This window comes from Leucopleurus acutus (assembly GCF_964270905.1).
Source record: "Leucopleurus acutus genome assembly, chromosome: 2".
In the NCBI taxonomy this organism is placed as follows: Eukaryota; Metazoa; Chordata; class Mammalia; order Artiodactyla; family Delphinidae; genus Leucopleurus; species Leucopleurus acutus.
In genome coordinates this window covers 80,611,834-80,632,113 of record NC_139143.1, presented here as the reverse complement: position 1 = coordinate 80,632,113, position 20,280 = coordinate 80,611,834, and the positions used below count along the sequence as shown (strand labels likewise).

At 36.7% G+C, this 20,280-nt stretch overlaps 1 protein-coding gene across 5 annotated transcripts in view; it reads right to left on the bottom strand.

The window, feature by feature from the left end:
• The window catches only part of ASH1L (ASH1 like histone lysine methyltransferase), a 213,764-nt gene that overhangs the window by 167,454 nt on the left and 26,030 nt on the right, over nt 1–20,280 (bottom strand). For all 5 annotated transcript variants that reach the window (XM_082834259.1, XM_082834258.1, XM_082834256.1 and 2 more), the window contains one exon: nt 19,069–19,589. In XM_082834259.1, coding sequence (XP_082690385.1) covers nt 19,069–19,488 — 420 coding nt within the window. In that variant the 5' untranslated portion in view covers nt 19,489–19,589. The remainder of the gene's footprint in view (nt 1–19,068; nt 19,590–20,280) is intronic.

Here is a 20,280-nt window from a genome sequence, read left to right as displayed (position 1 = left end):
CAGAAAACTAAAATAAGTAAATGCTTATTCCCATGTTATTTCTGGCATCACAAAACTTGTGAATAATCAATATGATAGAATAGATTACTACCAATTATAATTAGTTTAACATTGTTAGTAATACAAACAAGGCATGCCACTCAGATTTATGGTATTATTTGAATTTTCACTTTCAAATACAGGTGAGCATTCTATTTGAAACATGGAGTGAAGAATTTCCTTATGGTTATCATGTGGTAACATTTAATAAAGAAGTTGAGGTATAGATGTTACTGTAAAACTATAACTAGTACTGAAATACTTATGATTATAAAAGCTGTTAATTTCATGGTCTAAAATAAAAACTATCACATAGTTAAATAAACGAGGAAACTGACTGGCAATATAAATATTAAGAGTGTGTTATCTAGATGTGTATAAACATTATTTTAAGATTAAGTAAATAAATGCTGCCGTGGAGCAACTAAGCCCGTGTGCCACAACTACTAAGCCTGCGCTCTAGAGCCTGCAAACCACAACTACTGAAGCCCACGCACCTAGAGCCCGTACTCTGCAACAAGAGAAGCCACCACAGTGAGAAGCCCACTCACCACAATGAAGAGTAGTCTCCACTTGCCGCAATTGGAGAAAGCTCACATTCAGCAACGAATACCCAACGCAGACAAAAATAAATAAATATATTAAATAAGTAAATAAATGCTAATAAAATTTAAATAATCATATAAGACAGAATAATAAGAACTGCATTTATATCATAATTTTTTATGATTTATTTATTATTATTATTTTATCTGCGTCAGGTCTTAGTTGCAGCATGTGGGATCTTTTTATTGAGGCACGTGGGATCTTTCATTGAGGTGCATGAGCTCAGCAGTTGTGGTGCAAAGGCTTAGTTGCTCCATGGCATGTGCGATCTTAGTTCCCCGACCAGGGATCGAACCCGCGTCCCCTGCATTGGAAGGCAGAATCTTTACCCCTGGACCACCAGGGAAGTCCTCTATATCATAATTCTAATCTTCCTAAAATTTTAGTACACTAAGCTAAATAACATTAAACGTATTAACCTTTAAGTGAAGTATTTTACTCTCAGCAATCCTTGAGCCTTTCAAGAAAATTACTATTTGGGAATTATTCACATTGTGGGAAAATTAAATAAAAGCAAAACGTCAATTTGGCTCAAAATTTCACAAGAGAAACTCCAAAATAAATCATCTTTATCCACTGTAATTCAACTTTAATCTAGACATAATAAGAAATAGTATAAAAAAGAAGAAAATGTTAAAGGAGAACAAAACATCTTAAACAAGGGTTATTCTCATTCCATACAAAAAAATTAAATGCCTTAAACTGTCTTTATGGAGACGATTCATGAGGCGTAAAATTTGAATAAGCTTTTTGAAGTGTTTCTACAAACCGCCAATCATTCTCTGTAGTTGATGACAAAAAAATTTTGAGATTTGCTCAAGTTGCAAAGTTCTTTTGAGAAAACATTTTATTGAAAAACTTGTTCCTAATATCTCACCCTGCTGTGAACAAAATGTTAATGATATAATTAAATATGCTACTTCTGTATCTCATAAATCAGACATGCATGCTTGACAGCAAGGGATGATAAAATTAAAATTCTGTTTTGTTTGCTGAAAGATATCTGCAACTCACATGCCATAACAACAGAATGAATCTGACTGAAAAAAAAATTTGTATAGAATAGGAAAATCAGTTAAAAAAAAGGAAAAATAATTTAAATTATTATTTGATACTGTTATCAGAACAATCACAGTGAAGTTTATGAGCTCCTAACTTATGATTTGGGAATTAAGAATAGGATGTTTTGCTCAGGTCCTCAAGTTGTGTGTTTAGAGAATTATAGCATAGAATTTCAGTTACAGAATTAGTCTGTAAACAGAAATATAGTAGGCTATTTTCATCATTCTTGCTATAATAAGAGATTCTGAAGTTAACTTGTCATGTACTTAAATTAATGAAACAGAAAGGGATAGCCTTATTACATGTTAAAAAAGAGCACCTGAACACAGAAAAGCTTTAAAGTTACACTCTATAGATAACAATATCAACACAGGAAAACTTATTCAAAGTAGTTTATTTACTGGAACCCACTAAAACAGTGATGTGCCTTATATATTCATTTTTATTCATCATGATATGTGCTGGAAAGTTCCTCCTATCATTCTATTATTACGTGGAAGATTTTGAAACTAGTCTGCATACAATGAAAGCTGAGATGTAGATGGAAATTCACAATTTCGTCCTCTTGTAAACCAATTATATACAATTCTATTTGCAATGTTTGTTGATTACAGGTTTATGGAGAAGCTTGGAGGTTACCATTCTGTCCTAACAACAAGTGAAAAGTTAAACAAACTTAAAAATCAACCATTTATATCCATAATAGAAGTGAGGTCACAGAGCAAACTACTGCCCCCAAAACGCAGTGACTGACAGAGAATCATCATTTACCAGAGCAGAAACCCATGAGCTGAGACCCTGGTGGAATGAGTGAGCGCTAGGGTAGGGAAACCTGAACTCTGACAAATTGCTCAATGTACACAAGTTTGAGAGTTGAAAACTCCAGGAGGACTCAGTTATTGTGATTCCCCCACAGTTTTATGAGTTTTATCTCCTGGATCTCCGAGAGGTTCGCAAGATGAGAAAAGTCCCCTCTTAATTCCCGCTGTGGGAGGGGAAAATGAACCACTTTGAAATATGCCACACCATTTGGTTCCTAACAAGGTCTGCCCTCAGGAGAAACTATTAACCAGAGCCTAACCTGCTGGGATTTAACAAAGCCTAACTGATTTGGGGGAGGAAATGATCCAACTCTAGCCCACTCTAGCTATCCTGTCCTACCTAAGAGGGGAGGCGGCACCGAGAAGTATCTGTGAAGTTTACAGTCTAGAGGTACAGGCTAACCAAAAGATTGAGACCTAATCATAGGACTAAAGACTGTCTTCTTAGCTACAAATGAGCAAAACTAAGAATTACATCCAACTTCTCCTCGGAAACCATGCAAGCAAGAAGAGTGGAGTGAAATATTTAAAGTGTTGGAAGGAAAAAAATAACCTAGAATTCTGTAACCTGTGAAATTATCCTTTACAAGTGAGGAAGAAACAAAGACTTTCTCTAACAAACAAAAGTTGAGGGCATTTGTTGCCAGTAGACTTGTCTTGCAAGGTATTAGAAGAAGTTCTTTAGAGAGAAGGAAAATGACATAGGTCAGAAACTTGGATCTACATAAAGAAAAAAAGACCACTGGAGAAGAAGAAGTGAAGGTAAAATAAAAACTTTTCTTTTTCTTATTCTCTCTTTTTTTTTGGCCGCACCACGTGGCATGTGGGATCTTAGTTCCCCCACCGGGGACTGAACCCATGCCCCCTGCAGTAGAAGCACAGAGTCCTAACCACTAGACTAGACCACCAGGGAATTCCCTACTTTTCTTATTCTTAATTGATCTAACAGAAAACAGTGTATTTAAAATAATAGCAACAACATATTCAATAATGTATGATGTGTACGTATATCCTTGTGTATAACTGAAATGAATGACAGTAATGATACAAGAGACAAGGAATGAAAGGGAGGAATTTGTGTTATTTTATTATTATAAGGTATCTGTGAAGCAATACAGGGTTATTTTAAAGTGGACTTAGATTAGTTGTAAATGTATACTGCAAACTCTAGGACAAGCACTAAAAACTGTAAAGAAAAATGCTTATGGACAAATTTTTCCCAAGTGATTGTATGGAACATAAACTACTTGCAGAACTATGTTAAAAATTAGAGCTATAAGTGAGGCAAGAATCTTAAGTCTACTTATGAAAATATTCAGAAAACATCTTCAAGAAATGTGCAAAGAAGGGCTTCCCTGGTGGTGCAGTGGTTGAGAGTCCGCCTGCCGATGCAGGGGGCACGGGTTTGTGCCCTGGTCCGGGAAGATCCCACATGCCACGGAGCGGCTAGGCCCGTGAGCCATGGCCGCTGAGCCTGCGCGTCTGGAGCCTGTGCTCCGCAACGGGAGAGGCCACAACAGTGAGAGGCCCGCGTACCGCAAAAAAAAAAGAAAAAAAAAGAAAGAAAAGAAATGTGCAAAGGTTAAGTTTGTGACATACAGTCAAAGAGAGAACCAAAACATCTGAGAATGGGGGTTGGGGGAGGAGTCCCAAAATAAATTATTAAAGAAAATTTAACATATAGATAATTAAGTCAAGTATTTTAATATAAAATCACAAAATTTTTCTTTTCAAAAGCAGACCACTATGGGCTTTTCTTAAATTACAAAACCATTAATTAGGTGCTGCACTTGAACTCTATATTCTGGATTGAAGCCCAAAATCAAGCTCATTCTTACTATATCGCCCCTATTACAATCAAGAGTCAACCAAAACATATTACTACAGGAAGTTTAATTCCTTCAGAAAATATTATAGTAAAAGAATAGTAATAATAATATGGAGTAGCTCTTCTTGCTACTGAATATAATTTAAGGAACATTTAGATGCCAATCTGTCCCAGGTATCAACAGCAGAGGAAACAAAGTCTTTAGATTCTTCTTTACACCTAGTTTATTCCTAAAGTGTAAAATCACCACCATAGCACATATCTAAATTAATCTATACTCTTTCTCTCAGGATTTCTCCCCCCAAATCCCTATCTACTAATTGGGAAAGAGGGGCAATTTAGAACAATCTCTTCAGTGGTTTAGACTCACAAAGTGAGGTCAGGCAGGAAGAAACGTCTCTTTCATCATGTGTTCAACCTTTTGTCCCTACTCATGAAGTTTCATAAAAGTTTGTTATCTCATCATATAGGGCCTTTAATTCTGATGTCTCCCCAAAACTCTTCATTCATTTCTCTGCAGCTGTACCTCAGAACTTATTAGCAATGTGCACGTATGGAGCAGTCTATATGTGAGCATCTCTGGAATGATTTACAGTCATTAAAATGAAATAAAGATATGAACAGACAACCATAAAAAGCAGCATGTGAATTAGTGAGTCAACGTGATGATACTTAAGCTTAATTCTCTGGTACTAAGGAAGTTATGCCTTCTATCAATTTGTTTCAATAATGACTTTTTCCATTAGCAAGATCAACAATGAAATGAGAAACATTCACATTTACCATACCTCATTATGTACACCATTAAAACAAACCATAATAGAGACTCAAGCACATATCCCTAACATGCTACACTTTAAAAGAAAGTGAACTGCTCAATCAGCCAGAAGCAGCACTGATTAGAGAAGTTTCTACTACAAAATGAAAGCAAGAATTGAGGCTGAACCTGATGAAACTAATTATGGTAGTTTTAATCTTCCTGGTACATTTATAACAGAAGCCATACAGTGCAATAGAAGGGATCTACTCTTCCCCTCCATTTATGGAAGCATATGCTTCTACAATTGATGGTATTTTGGGAAGAGTGGCACCTTCCTCGTTTTGTCTCCAAGGCTTAGGAGATCGTGGCTGCCCCATTAGCAGTCTGTTTTGTGTGTGTTAAAGGGAGAAAAGAAGGCTTTACTGAAATGTGAAGATCTGGGAGAATTTGCATAATAGCCTCTGCCCTGGAGAAGCTGGGCTCTATGCCAACCGTTCTCTTCTTCTCTACTACAAAATAATTCTAGCTCAAGCAGCTTCCAAAGCAAACAATCAGTATGAAGGTAAGACAACAGAATTCCAGTGGGATAATGCGGACTTGTACTCCGGACCTTTTCATAAGTTGGTATAAGACTACACTCACAGATGGCACTCAGCTCAAAAGTTACAGGTAAAAAGAATGTGGCCATCTTCTATTTAGCAAGTCTCAAATTCACTGATAAGAGCTAAGGAGCCTAAACACAAAGAAAACTGGTTGAAAAAAAAAAAGGCACTGGGTAAACATAAACCAGATAGCAGTAAGAATAAAACAGTTTCACGTGGGCTCATCTGGAGACAAAGTCTCCCTAAAACCAAGTTCATACTGAGTTTATGACTAATCTCTCTATCCAAAACTTTATTCCCTTTCTTGTCCCACCCCTGTTCCCCTCAGGACTGAGGACTGAGGAGTACCAAAGAAAAGGGGGTACTGAAACCAAGCAGGACCCTGTGGAGCCTTCCTGGGTACAAAAGCACCTCCGTGTCCCTGTTTCTTGTTTGTAGGGAAAAAAAAGTCTCCTAGGCTTCCAGGAGTTCCAAAGAGTAGGCTCAAGCAGTTAACGATTAGGGCAATAGGGTCACAGGGATTAGGGCAATAGAGTCACAGGATTCCTAGTTCCTCCTGAAGGGATACAGATAACAATCTGGTGTATATCTCTGAGTTGTTCTTTAAAAACTAAGATGCCCCACCCAGGTGGAAGATGGTGACTACATGCTGACCACAAGCATTACAGACCCCAGACTGGCTGGAAAAAGAAGGCTGGGATTTCTGAATATCACCCTGTTACCTTATCACCAACCCATCACCCTGTTACCTTATCACCAACCCAACCCGTGAGTTGCTCATTCTCCTTGCTTGGGGCCCTGCAAATAAGCGCTTACTTTGTTGCAAACACGTGCTGTCAGAGTTTGGCTTTCTGGTGGGCACAGAGCCCTTGCTTGGTAACAATCTGGTATCACCTTTAAGTGGATGAGTCACTAAGATGTGCTAAATGCATTCAAAAGGTATTTGACTACTAAAAATGTTTTCTTAAACTAAGAGCCTAATGTGGGGTTGTTTTTAAATGAAGATAACATAGGCAACTTAGTTCACCACTCTGTGTTGTGACAAAATACTTAAAGGAAAGTTTTTGTTTGACCTATTATAAGGGTAGTAACCAAAGTTGTGCCTTACCAGGAAATTCATGAAACAGCCACAAGTCATAGCATTACTACCAATAATACTTACTTCTGAAAATTAACTAACTATAGGTTGTTTTGAAAAGACCTAAAAGTTTTAACATAAACTTTCAGTAAATGAAAGAAGAGAAAATATTTATGAGTAGTTCAGTTATGAAAGTTATGTGTACAAGCACCATCTTCGGACTAGGCAAACATATTCTCTTATCCCCAAGCTATATTTTAAGGGCAGTATTTTTGGTGGTGGTGGTAGTATTTGTTTTATGCTTACAGATATAAACCCACAGTCCATAATCTTACTGAACTTTTTTTTGGCTGCATTGGGTCTTCGTTGTGGCACGTGGACTTTCTCTAGTTGTGACAAGTGGGGGCTACTCTTCGTTGCGGTGCGCAGGCTTCTCATTGTGGTGGCTTCTCTTGTTGCAGAGCACAGGCTCTAGGCGTGCAGGCTTCAGTAGTTGCAGCATGTGGGCTCAGCAGTTGCGGCATGTGGGCCCTAGAGCACACAGGCTCAGTAGTTGTGGTGCACGGGCTTAGTTGCTCTGCAGCATGTGGGATCTTCCCGGACCAGGGCTTGAACCCATGTCCCCTACATTGGCAGGCGGATTCTTAACCACTGCCCCACCATGGAAGTCCCTTATTGAACCATTTTTAAAGCATGTTCCATGTTGATCATGAAATGCAAAAACTAAAAAGGTTACCTTGACACTTAAGGAGCATTCACTTGTCAAAGAAGACAAATTAATAATTACAATATAATGTGATATGTGTTAAAAACAGAGAAATATATGCAGTGGAAGCACAGAGGTTAGAGTAACTAACTCTGCCTGCAAGGATTCAGGAAACATTCAAAGAATTGGGTGAGGGCTTCCCTGGTGGCGCAGTGGTTGAGAGTCCGCCTGCCAATGCAGGGGACACGGGTTCATGCCCCGGTCCGGGAGGATCCCACATGCCATGGAGCGGCTGGGCCCGTGAGCCATGGCTGCTGAGCCTGTGCGTCCGGAGCCTGTGCTCCCAACGGGAGAGGCCACAACAGTGAGAGGCCCGCGTAGCGCAAAAAAAAAGAATTGGGTGACATCTGAGCTAACTCTTTCCATTCCCTCATCCTACTTCCTCTCTCTACTGTATACTGAAACTTCTTTCTTTTTGCTTGTTATTTAGGAACTTAGTAACCTTAAATTTATTCTTCTAATTTCTCATCTTTATCTTCGAAGCTGAAAAAGAAGGAAAAAATGTCACCAAGTATGCCTAGGAAAATTTCTACTTGTTTGAGAATTCCTAACAGTCATAATTACCAAACAAGAGAAGTTACCAAGCTCCCCTGCCTTTGGCTTGTAATTTTCAGTATCTACCTGTGATTTCTTCAGCAGTCTTCTGTAACTCCCTACCCATGCAATCAAGGGCTAGACAAGGAACTACAAGATAATCACACTCAGCAATTTTGCCAAAAAATGAAAAGGTGGGGTTCAGAAGCAGGTTCCATCTTGTTTCACTGTTTTTACAGTGAAGATTACTACTGAATCCTGCAGTTATTAGGATCGTCTTTTTGCCTTCACATATATACTCAGATGTTAGTAATTCTATGTAGCTTGGCTAAAAACAGCTAAAATATTCTCGTATATATACTTACCATTTGTGAGTTTTTGTCAAAATGCTTTTGTGCACCTCCTAAACTCTGACTTCCTAATATAGTAGCAGAACTTTATTGCAAGCATGTATACTTGACTTTGAAATGTTTTCCAAAAATGAAGGTAACATATACATAGCAGATCAGGACTTGGCTGTTAAAAAATAAAGAGTAGAGGGCTTCCCTGGTGGCGCAGTGGTTGAGAGTCCACCTGCCGATGCAGGGGACATGGGTTCGTGCCCCGGTCTGGGAGGATCCCACATGCCACGGAGCGGCTGGGCCCGTGAGCCATGGCCTCGGAGCCTGTGCTCCACAATGGGAGAGGCCACAGCAGTGAGAGGCCCGCGTACCGCAAAAAAAATAAAAATAAAATAAAAAAATAAAAAGAGTAGAAAAAGACCAAATTTAACAGTTCAAAACCTATTTTGTTTAAAGAGTGAGTTCTCATCACTATTTCTCATTAACATTACTTATTTCTGACATCTTTGAGACATTACCTTCTTTTACTGATCGGTATTCTCTCAATTTAGCTAACAGATTTTGGAGAAACCAAAGCCTTTAGGAACACCATAAATCCAGCTTGGAGAAAAACTCATATTTATATTAAGGGGTTCCAAGGAAGCCACAGTTAATATGCAAACTATTGCCCCTTTCCCTGGTAGGTCTTTACCCAATCATATATACCTCTCTTAACATCTAACATTAGGCACTTGCTGGTGCAAAGTGATACTTACTTATAATGAAGAAGCAAAGGGTATATTAAATAAATCTTGTATGACACCTTCATATTTTTCCAGCTTTTAGCTGGGGGAGGGAAGAAGGAGTTATCTTGCATACAACAAAAATTTCCCTTTCTTCTTGGAAGAGAATTCTTAATTGCTAGATTTTGAAATAGTTGGTTTCAAAAAAAATACACATATATCTTTAAACAGACCAACAACACCCAAGGGTCATTCTGAGCTTTGCCAGCTGTACCCTGAATCCTCAATGTACCTCACTTCCCTTCCCCCCTTAACAGTTAAATCCCTGCAACTCATCCTTAAACCTGATCTCTAATGCCATCTGCTGTTGCAGTTCTGTGTCCTCAAAAAGCTCTACCAATCTGCTCCAATATTATTCCTGCTTGACTTTCACCACTGTATGAAGACCAAGGTAGTTCACTATTAACAGATTTATAAAATAAAATTCAGGTACTATAACTTTGGTAATATTTAACATTACGGTTATAAATGATAGGGTTCCTACTTACTACAACTAATCCTAAATTCTTCAAACAGAAAAACTTTCCCAAAAATCAATCATTTTAACTTTAAAATGTTTCCTAATATACTAATACTAATATAAGAATACTAATATAAAACAGGATCACAAAACTAATATATACTAATATAAAACAGGATACTAATATACTAATATTAGTATTAGTATACTAATACTAAGAGGAATACTAATATAAAACAGGATCACAAAACTTTAAAAACAAAGAGGAATACTAATATAAAACAGGATCACAAAACTTTAAAAACAAAGAAAAAATCCCACGAACAAATCGGTATGGTCATGCAATTTCTGCTTTAATACTAATATAAGAGGAATACTAATATAAAACAGGATCACAAAACTTTAAAAACAAAGAAAAAATCCCACGAACAAATCGGTATGGTCATGCAATTTCTGCTTTAATATCTGATAGCACTGGGGTTCCCTGGGTGCAGTGGTTAAGAATCCACCTGCCAATGCAAGGGACACGGGTTCGAGCCCTGGTCCAGGAAGATCCCACATGCCGCAGAGCAACTAAGCCTGTGCGCTACAACTACTGAGCGTGCGCTCTAGAGCCCGTGAGCCACAACTGCCGGAGCCCGCACGCCTACAGCCCATGCTCCGAAACAAGAGAAGCCACCGCAATGAGAAGCCTGTGCACCACAAGGAAGAGTAGCCCCCACTCTCCGCAACTAGAGAAAGCCCACGCCCAGCAACAAAGACCCAACTCAGCCATAAATAAATAAATAGATAGATAGATAAATAAAATCTTATAGCATTAAAAACAACACTTTATGATTTTCAGGTTAAAACTTACTTTGTAAGTCAGATCAGAGAAAAAAACTTCAACCAAAAATCTGATACAAAGAAAAAGTAGACAAAAAGTGAAGTGGAGGTTCCCTAAATTTTTGAGTGCAATAGGAAGAGGTGATAAATTCCCCACCTGTCTTCCATTCTTTATTATTTTCTTAGTACTCACCTACACTAAAGGACTGTCAAATTCTTGTTTTACAGCACAACTGACAAACATCTAGGAGACATGTTAAAACCGCCTTTGCCCTTTACTATTTACTTTGCCCCCAAAGTCCTTCTCTTTCTAGCAATTTCTAACAAAGATGTCAACATCTAATTTTAAATGAGTTCCTCTGTAAAGCTTTCCATGCATATTCTCCTGCTCATTACCTTCTCCCAACAATACTGATTCCATAAACACTCCATATGTATTTCTATTATGGAAGTTATCATATTACATCATAATTACTCATTTACTGCACATGACAGGCACTCAAATGTTTTATGGAGGAATAAATAAATAAAAGAATGTTATGAGTCTAGACAAGAGATTATGTTCAAAATTAAGTGATACAAAATGTGACCCTCCTTTGTGAAAAGTACAAAGTAAAATATTAGTCCTATGATTAGTTTTCTAAAGTGTAATAGACAAAATAAAAATACACACTTAAGGTAATGAAAATGTTCTGAAATTAGACAGTGGTATCGTTGCACACCTCTGTATGTAGCTAATATACTGAATATACTAAAAACCTCTCAACTGTACACTTTAAAAGAGTGAATTTTATGGTATTTGAATTGTATCTCAATTAAAATTATATACATTTTATCTATTTTATCTAAAATCAGGCTAATCTAATATAGGGCACAATTTAAAGGAACTACTATATGCAGAAAACCTGATAAATTACTGCTGTTTAACAGGTATGCCAAGGAAAGAAAAGCCAAAACCTAAGTAATATCAAACTCATTTTTTTCCTCAACATTTCATTTCAAAACAATTGGAATTTGTGTGAAACAATTTAAAGACTGCTAGGCAAATTAACCATACGGAGCAAGAACAGAGATAACTGTTATTATCTGTATATTTTCTTACTAAAGAACCTACATTAATCTATCAGTTCTATAATTTAATAAAATCTTAGGCCAACAGACCTTAATTAGAATACTTGGATTCACTGAGGGTTTTAATAATTCTCCATAAAAATCACTTTACTGAAACTCAAAATTACATCTCCAAAGGACTGTTTCTTAAATAATCTATTAAGTCAGCACACTCATTTTTTTTCTAAACAGAAAACTATCTTTTGGCAGGGAAATTATAATTACAGCTGTAAATTTTAACACTGCCTCTTCTCCTTTTAAGTTGGTGTGTGATAAATACAAGTAAATATAATGACTTCCCTACTTTCACTTTCTAAAATACTGCAGTAGAAGAATGACTATACCATTCTGACAACTTATGAAATGACACAGACACAACATGAAGTTGGCAAGACAGCCAAATCCAAATTTTTACAGGAAATTTAAAAGAAAATATGCCTTTCCACCATAGACAAAACAAAAATGAGACAGGAAAATCTATTTTAAAATTAATAATGAACGTATTTCTTATAAAACAATCAGGTGTACTCTAGCCATAAGACAGGCTAAATAGCATAAAGGTCCGTCTACTACAATAAAATAACTCAATCCAGCATAAGATGCCAAGTTTGTTGCACTGTGGCCTCACAGGAAGTAAGAAAAATCTCCAAGGGTACCAAAAGAAAAGAAAAAAGAAGGGTGATCTAAGTAGGCGTAGTTGCCCAGAGGGTAAACGTACCAATCCATGGCCTAGGGGTAAAATGGGGCTCTCCCCCAGGAAAGGTGTTACTAACACACCCTAATTCCTGGCAAAGCAAATTCAGAGCTTCTGAAGGAGAACCAATTAGGTTCCAAGTTCAACCACAGATAAAGATGAACAAAATATGAACTTTATAATCAATTGGACAAGTTCTAGAAAAAAGTTCTATTTTTATTAAAAATCACATAAAGCTTATAAACTAATAGGCAATAATGCAAGGAACACTCTTAAATATGAGTAATGAGGAAGGATTACCCCTACCAGATATGAAACATAATAATTAAAACTATTATGCTGGCAAATAGAGACCAATGACACAAAGTGGGAAATCAGACCAGACTCAAGTACACATGGAAATTCAGTGTATGGTAAAGGTAGTGTCTCAAATCTGAGGACTAAAAAAAACTTAATAAAAGGGTTGAGACAACTTGCAGCTATTTGGGAAAAGATAAACTTGGATCCACAACTCATATTACACATCATTATAAACTCCAAATGGATCAAATATTTATATATTTAAAATGAAACATAAGGGAATTCCCTAGCAGTCCAGTGGTTACAACTTGAGCTTTCACTGCTGTGGACCTGGGTTCAATCCCTGGCCGGGGAACTAAGATCTGCGGCCAAAAATAATAATAATGAAAAAATGAAACATTAAAAAACTCCTATTACAAAATATAAGGAGATCTTTTATAAACTTAAGAGTGAAGGCCCTTCTAGTTGTATGTCAAATTCTAGAAGCCATAAAAGGAAAGATTAATTAAATTCAGTAAAAAACTAAAGACTTCTGCATGGCAAAATAAAAAATAAGCAAGGTCTAAAAACAAATGACAAACTGGAAAAAAAAATATTCGTCACCCATATTCCAAAGGGCTAAAGAAGCTCTCTTAGTTTCATACAGGAAAATCCTCCACAATATGCTAACACACTATTTAAGTGGAAAAAACAATGACACAAAACCGTGTGTACAGTATAGTACCATTTATATTTTTAAACTGGGGGGGAAGGGATTACTTGCATTTGCTTGTATATATATATAATATATTTCTGGGAGATATCAAAAGCACTGATGTTGTAGTTTTGTTCCTGGAAGCTTCTTTGCACCAATTTTGGTTCCAAACAACTTGCTCTTATTTATTTTCCAAGTAAGACAATTTCAATACACAGAACAGTTTTTCTTCATTTTGGTTGAGAAATGGTTGTTCTGCTTAGCTAGTTATCATAGTTAGCATGGGGTTGTCACATGATTGCCTAAAAGGAGACTCCAAAATGGATTTGAGGGGAGAGAAGGGTAATGATGGTAACAATGTTTCATTGTTTCCTTTTTTATCTTTTAAATTCTGAATCATAGGAGTGTATTACCTAATCAAAATAGTAGTTGCTAGTCCAATATCCATACTCGTATACATTAAATTTTTTATATAAGTTTCCCATGTCCGAAGTATCTCTTGCTATCTTAATCAGTTTCTGAATTCAGAGAGCAAGTTCAGGGTGAGAGGGATACCTGAAAATCTCTCAAAGACCTAAATATAAGAGCCAGGACTGTAAAACCCTTAGAAGACAACATAGGGGAAAATCTTCATGATGTTAGATTTGGCAGTGATATCTTTGCTATGACACCAAAGCACTGGCAATAGAAAAAAAAAAACAGACAAATTGGGGCTTCTCTGGTGGTGCAGTGGTTGAGAGTCCGCCTGCCGATGCAGGGGACATGGGTTCGTGCCCCGATCCAGGAAGATCCCACATGCTGCAGAGTGGCTGGGCCAGTGAGCCATGGCTGCTGAGTCTGCGCGTCCAGAGCCTGTGCTCCACAACAGTGAGAGGCCCGCGTATCGCAAAAAAAAAAAAAAAAAAAAACAAAAAAAATCAAAACAAAAACAGACAAATTGGAGTTCATTAACACTGAAAACGTCTATGTATCAGGACACTATCAAGAGAGAGGAAAAAGACAACCCACAGAATGGGAAAAAAATATTAGCAACTCATATATCTAGACTATATCTAGAACCCTGAAAACTCAGCAACAACAACAAAAAATCCACAATTCAAAAGCAGTCAAAAGACTTAAACAGACATTTCTCCAAGGAAGATATACAAATAGTCAATAAGCTCAAGAAAAGATGCTCAACACCATTAGTCATCAGGGAAATGCAAAGTAAAACCACAGTGAGATACAACTTCATACCCCTTAGGATGGCTATTATTTAAAATACACATACATACACATATACACACACACACAGAAAATAAAAAGCAGTGATGAGGATTTGGAGTAACTGAAACCCCCATGCATTGCTGGTGGGAATATGAAATGGTATAGGTGCTATGGAAAATAGTTTGGCAATTCCTCAAAAAGATACAGACTTATCATAGGATCCAGCAATACTACTCCTAAGTATATTACCCAAAGGAATAGAATGCAGGAATTCAAACAGATGTCTGTACACCAATGTTCACTGCAGCATATTTTCCAATAGCCAAAATGTGGAAGCAATCCAAGTGTCCACAGATGATGAATGGATAAACACAAAGTGGTATAAACGTACAATGGAACATTATTCAGCCATAAAAAGTATTTCTGGTATATGCTACAACATGGATGAACTTGAAGACATTATGCTAAGTGAAATAAGCCAGACACAAGAGGACAAACATTGTATGATTCCACTTATATGAGGTACCTAGAATAGACAATTTCATAGAGACAGAAAGTAGATTATAGGTTACCAGAGGCTTAGTGGAGGGGCAATACAGAGTTATTGTTTAATGGTTACAGAATTTCTGTTTGGGGTGATAAGAAGGTTTTGGAATCAGATAGTGGGGATGGTTGCACAACACTGTGAATGGAATTAGTGATACTGAATTTACACTTAAAAATGACCAAAATGGCAAATTCTATATTAATATATTTTACAACAATTTTTAAAAAGTTAATAATGTAATATATCAAAAACCACTGAATTGTACAGTTTAAATGGGTGGATGGTATGATATGTGAGTTATATATATCTCAATAAAGATATTTTAAAAAATACCCAGACATACTGAGTCAGAACCAATAAGAACGTATCAGGAATCTATACTTCTAATAAATATCTTACACAAATATCTTGGTATATACTTGCAAGTATTCTGTAAGATAGTTTCTTAGAAGTGACAGTGCGGAATCAAGGAATTGACCATTTTTAATTATGACAGATACAAGCAAACTACTCTCAAAAAGTACGGCATCTGGGACTTCCCTGGTGGCGCAGTGGTTAAGAATCCGCCTGCCAATGCAGGGGACATGAATTCGAGCCCTGATCCGGGAAGATCCCACATGCCACGGAGCAACTAAGCCCTAGAGCCCGCGAGCCACAACTATTGAGCCCGTGTGCCACAACTACTGAAGCCCACGTGCCTAGAGCCCATGCTACACAGCAAAGACAAGCCACTGCAATGAGAAGCCCATGCACTGCAACAAAGAGTAGCCCCTGCTCACTGCAACTAGAGAAAGCTCGCGCACAGCAACGAAGACCCAACACAGCCAAAAATAAAAAAATTTAAAAAGTATGGTATCGGGACTTCCCTGGTAGTCCAATGGGTAAGACTCTGTGCTCCCAATGCAGGGGGTCTGGGTTCGATCCCTAGTCAGGGAACTAGATCCCACATGCATAGCGCTACTAAGAGTCTGCATGGCACAACTAAGAAGTCCACATGCCGCAACTAAAAAAGACCCAACGTGCTGCAACTAAGACCAGGCGTGGAATGAACGAATGAATGTTCTTTTTTTTAAAGTACAGTATCAATATACTCCCCAGCAACAGGGCATGAGAGTGGTTGTTTCCCCTATATTCTTGCCAACACTGAATGTTATGACATTTTTTAGTTTTGCCAAAATGTAATACAGAAAGATAAATCTCAAAAGTAATGCAAAATAAACCAAATACATCTTAAACTTAAACAGTGCTGTATATCAATTATATCGCAATAAAACTAGGGGAAAATACATTAAAAGAACCAAAAATCGGACCCTTAAAATCTATAACTTATATGACATGAAGAGCATCTAATACTTTTCAAAAAAATAAAATAAACTTTAAACTTTAGTTATTAACATGCCAGTTACTAAACTGTGGATTGAAATTTTTAAAAACTAAATGACATATCTGAATCACTCTAAATAATAGAATCCGTAAGTAAACTACTATAAATTTAACAATATGTCACATAATTCAAGAAACGGAAAATTTCATTTTTGAACCTGAACTTGAGTTTTGTCATTAAAAATTACATCAACAGTTATCAATGAGTTAGTACTAACCAGGATAGCAAATTATTTTTTCAGAGGGTCTTGTTTTTGTCCTCTGAACGTTGTTGAAAGAAAAGTTTGATTAAGAAATAAAATATATGATCTATATTTCTATGTTTTTACTAGAAATTTAAGGCTTAATATTTGCTTTAAAAGCAGCACTGACGGACTTGCCTGGTGGTGCAGTGGTTAAGAATCCGCCTGCCAATGCAGGGGACATGGGTTCAAGCCCTGGTCTGGGAAGATCCCACAGGCCACGGAGCAACTGAGCCCGTGAACCACAAGTACTGAGCCCGCGAGCCACAACTACTGAAGCCTGTGTGCCTAGAGCCCATGCTCTGCAACAAGAGAAGCCACCGCAATGAGAAGCCCACGCACCACAAGAAGAGTAGCCCCTGCTCACCACAACTAGAGAAAGCCAGCGCACAGCAACAAAGACCCAACACAGCCATAAATAAATAAATAAATAAATAAATAAATGAATGCATGGACAAAAACCCAACTACTTTTTGAAGAACTGGGGGGAAATGTTTTGGTTGCTTTAAAATAAATAAAACAAAACTCCCAAGCTTTCTTAGACTACCAACATGCCTCATAACAGTGCATCTTTCTCTCCTTAGCCACTGATGCTTAATCTTTTTGGAGTCATGAACCCTTCAGAGAAGCTAGTAAGAACTATGAAAAACGCATCCAAACAAACACAAAATTCTTCACAGACCATCATATGCTGAGAGCAAGTACAGATAACCAAACCCTTCCAGAGATCCCTTGTAAAGCAATACCTTAGGCTGTAAAAAGAACATTCACAAGAATCCACCACATGCTAACTACTATATATAAATTTAATTCTTTTTTTAAATTGAAGTACAGTTGACCTACAATATTGTGTTCATTTCAGATATACAGCAAACTGACTCAGTTTTTTTTTTAGATTATATTCCATTATAGGTTATTACAAGATATTGAATATAATTCCCTGCTCTATATAGTAAATCCTTATTGCTTATCTGCTTCATGTATAGTGGTTTGTATCTGTTAATCCCATACTCCTAATTTGTCCCTCTGTCCCTCTGTCTACCCTTTGGTAACCATAAATTTGTTTTCTATGTCTATGAGTCTGTTTCTGTTATATATAAAGATTCATTTATATTATTTTTAGATTCTACATATAAGTCATACCAAATAATATTTGTCTCTGTCTGACTTACTTCACTAAGTAAAATATTCTCTAGGTCTATCCATGTTGCTGCAAATGGCAATATTTATTTCTTTTTTATGGCTGAGTAATATTCCCCTGTGTGTGTGTGTGTGTGTGTGTATAAAAGCATATATGTATATATGCATATATACACACACACATCTACATACATACATACGTACACACTACATCTTCTTAAGCCAATCGTCTGTTGATTGGTACTTGGGTTGTATGTCTTGGCTACTGAAATTTAATTCTTTATATACCCATTTAATACAGGCGTTAATAGCCCCACGTTATAAATGAGGAAACCACAGCTCAGTTAAGATAAACCAAATTGCCTGTGTACAGTTATTAAGCCAGGATTTGAATTTGGTTCTGACTCTGTAATTCATGCTCTTTCCATCGTTTATGAAGAACTAATTTAGAGGGCAGTAATATAGTCAACATCCTATGCTAAAGTAACTGTTGGAAAAATAAACACCTAACCCATTACCAACAGTGTTTTAAGTATACAGATAGCTTTCCTCAGGAACCACAAACTATATTCTGTTACAAATAATATAAGTGGGATATAAACTACTTACATATTAAGAATAAGTATGTATTGTGGGTGAAATCCTTTCAGTACAAAACCTCATTATTAGCACTATTAAAAAAATACTATAGAAAGATTACTAAAGACAATCATCTCAAAGCCCTTTAAAAATTAGCTGTGCAAGACAAGCTCTAACATTGTCTCAAGTAAAAAGGTCTAGATAAAAATTTTTTAATCCACCTTCCGAAAATTCTTGAGGGCAGCAGGAATAGAACCATCCTGAAAGGTAGGTGGTTTTGTAATCATTTAATATCTTTAAGCCTCAGTTTCTTCTCTATTAATTTGTCTATAGTCACATTGTTAGTAAACAGGAGGGCAAGATTCAACTCTAGGTTTCCTAACTAAAAATCCAATCAATATTCTTTCCACTAGGCCATGTAGGAGCAGCAATCTGGATATACCCCATATAAAATATTTGCCGTAATTTTACAAGTGCATACATGGTTATACCATCACTCATATCTGTGACAAGCCTCAAGGCCTGTTTTGGCTCACAAAACAGACTATTTGGAAATAACATAAAAAGATTAAAATCAAAATTCCTAAAATATGTACGTAGGTTCGATAAAAATTAATAGAGAAATCCAAAGATTGTTAATCATCACATATTGTTGGGAATTCTACTTACCCGCTTTGAAGGACAGTGCTCATTCTTTTCATCTGTCATCTTCCCACTTTTAAGTGCTTTCCTTGGGTGCTTGATAGTTGTTTTTATGGCAGGTCGACATACATAGTTCTCCAAGTTCTTTGGAGGTTTTTTAGTTCTCTTAGCCTGAAGGCCAATTTTCAATTTTAAATTTCCCTCTGAAAAGTTTGTTTCTTTCACTGAAAACTGTTGCTGTGCATCAGTCAAACCATCATCTTTCCCTGCTTCGATGGTTCTTTCCCGATTCCACTTGCGAAGGTCCTCTTCCTCCTTTGTGTTGTTCTCTAGCTCTACTTCTCTCTTGCTGACCAGTGTACCAGTACTGATGGCAGAGGGACTCTTTCTTGAAAATCCTTCGGAATCAGAACCCAATCCTAACATAGCAGTATTTCTAGGGTCCATCACAAGTGTATGTTATTGCCAAGGAATCTTATGAAAATTTTACAGAACTGTGTTCCATAAAAAACAGGGATCTCCAAAACTGGCAACCAGCATCTCTTTCTCTGCAGGATAGACCATAACAAAAAATTTATCAGAACAGAGGCAATTATTAACATGAGAAGTGGGTATGGGGGAGGAGAAGAAGATCAGGAAGAACCGAAAATCAGTTAAAATGGATCAAAATGCCCTTCAAAATGGATTTAAATTCATTTAGTTATAAATAAATTTAAATTTCAGAATAAGTTTATTATTCTCCAGATATCATAAATAAGCTGTAGTGGTATGGTGCAAATCAATGTTTAAGATCCACTGTTCTAACTCAAGCAACAAGCTTCTGCAACTGACAGTAAAGCAAACACAGTCTAAGATAAAAATAATATCATATATTTTAACACTCCTCAGTTTCAAAGGAATGTGTTTCTTACGTTTTAGTTAAATAAAATCAATTTCACCGAAGGCAAAGAACCATGTTTTGGGCTGGTTTCAGCACTCCAATATTTTTTATAAGAGGTGGTAGACTTTTTAGGTTAGGACTCTTAGGCTGGAATTATCTCTATTGCTGGTTTACAATTCAACTCTGAATTCATTTACTCATTCATTCATTAAAAAGTATTTCTAAACACCTATCATGTGCCAGGCACTGTGCAACACCCTGGAAATACAGTATTCAACAAAACAGATCCAGTTCCTAAATTTACAAGCCTTATACTCTAGTGAGAAAGACAAACATTAAATAATTATATAAATGATTTA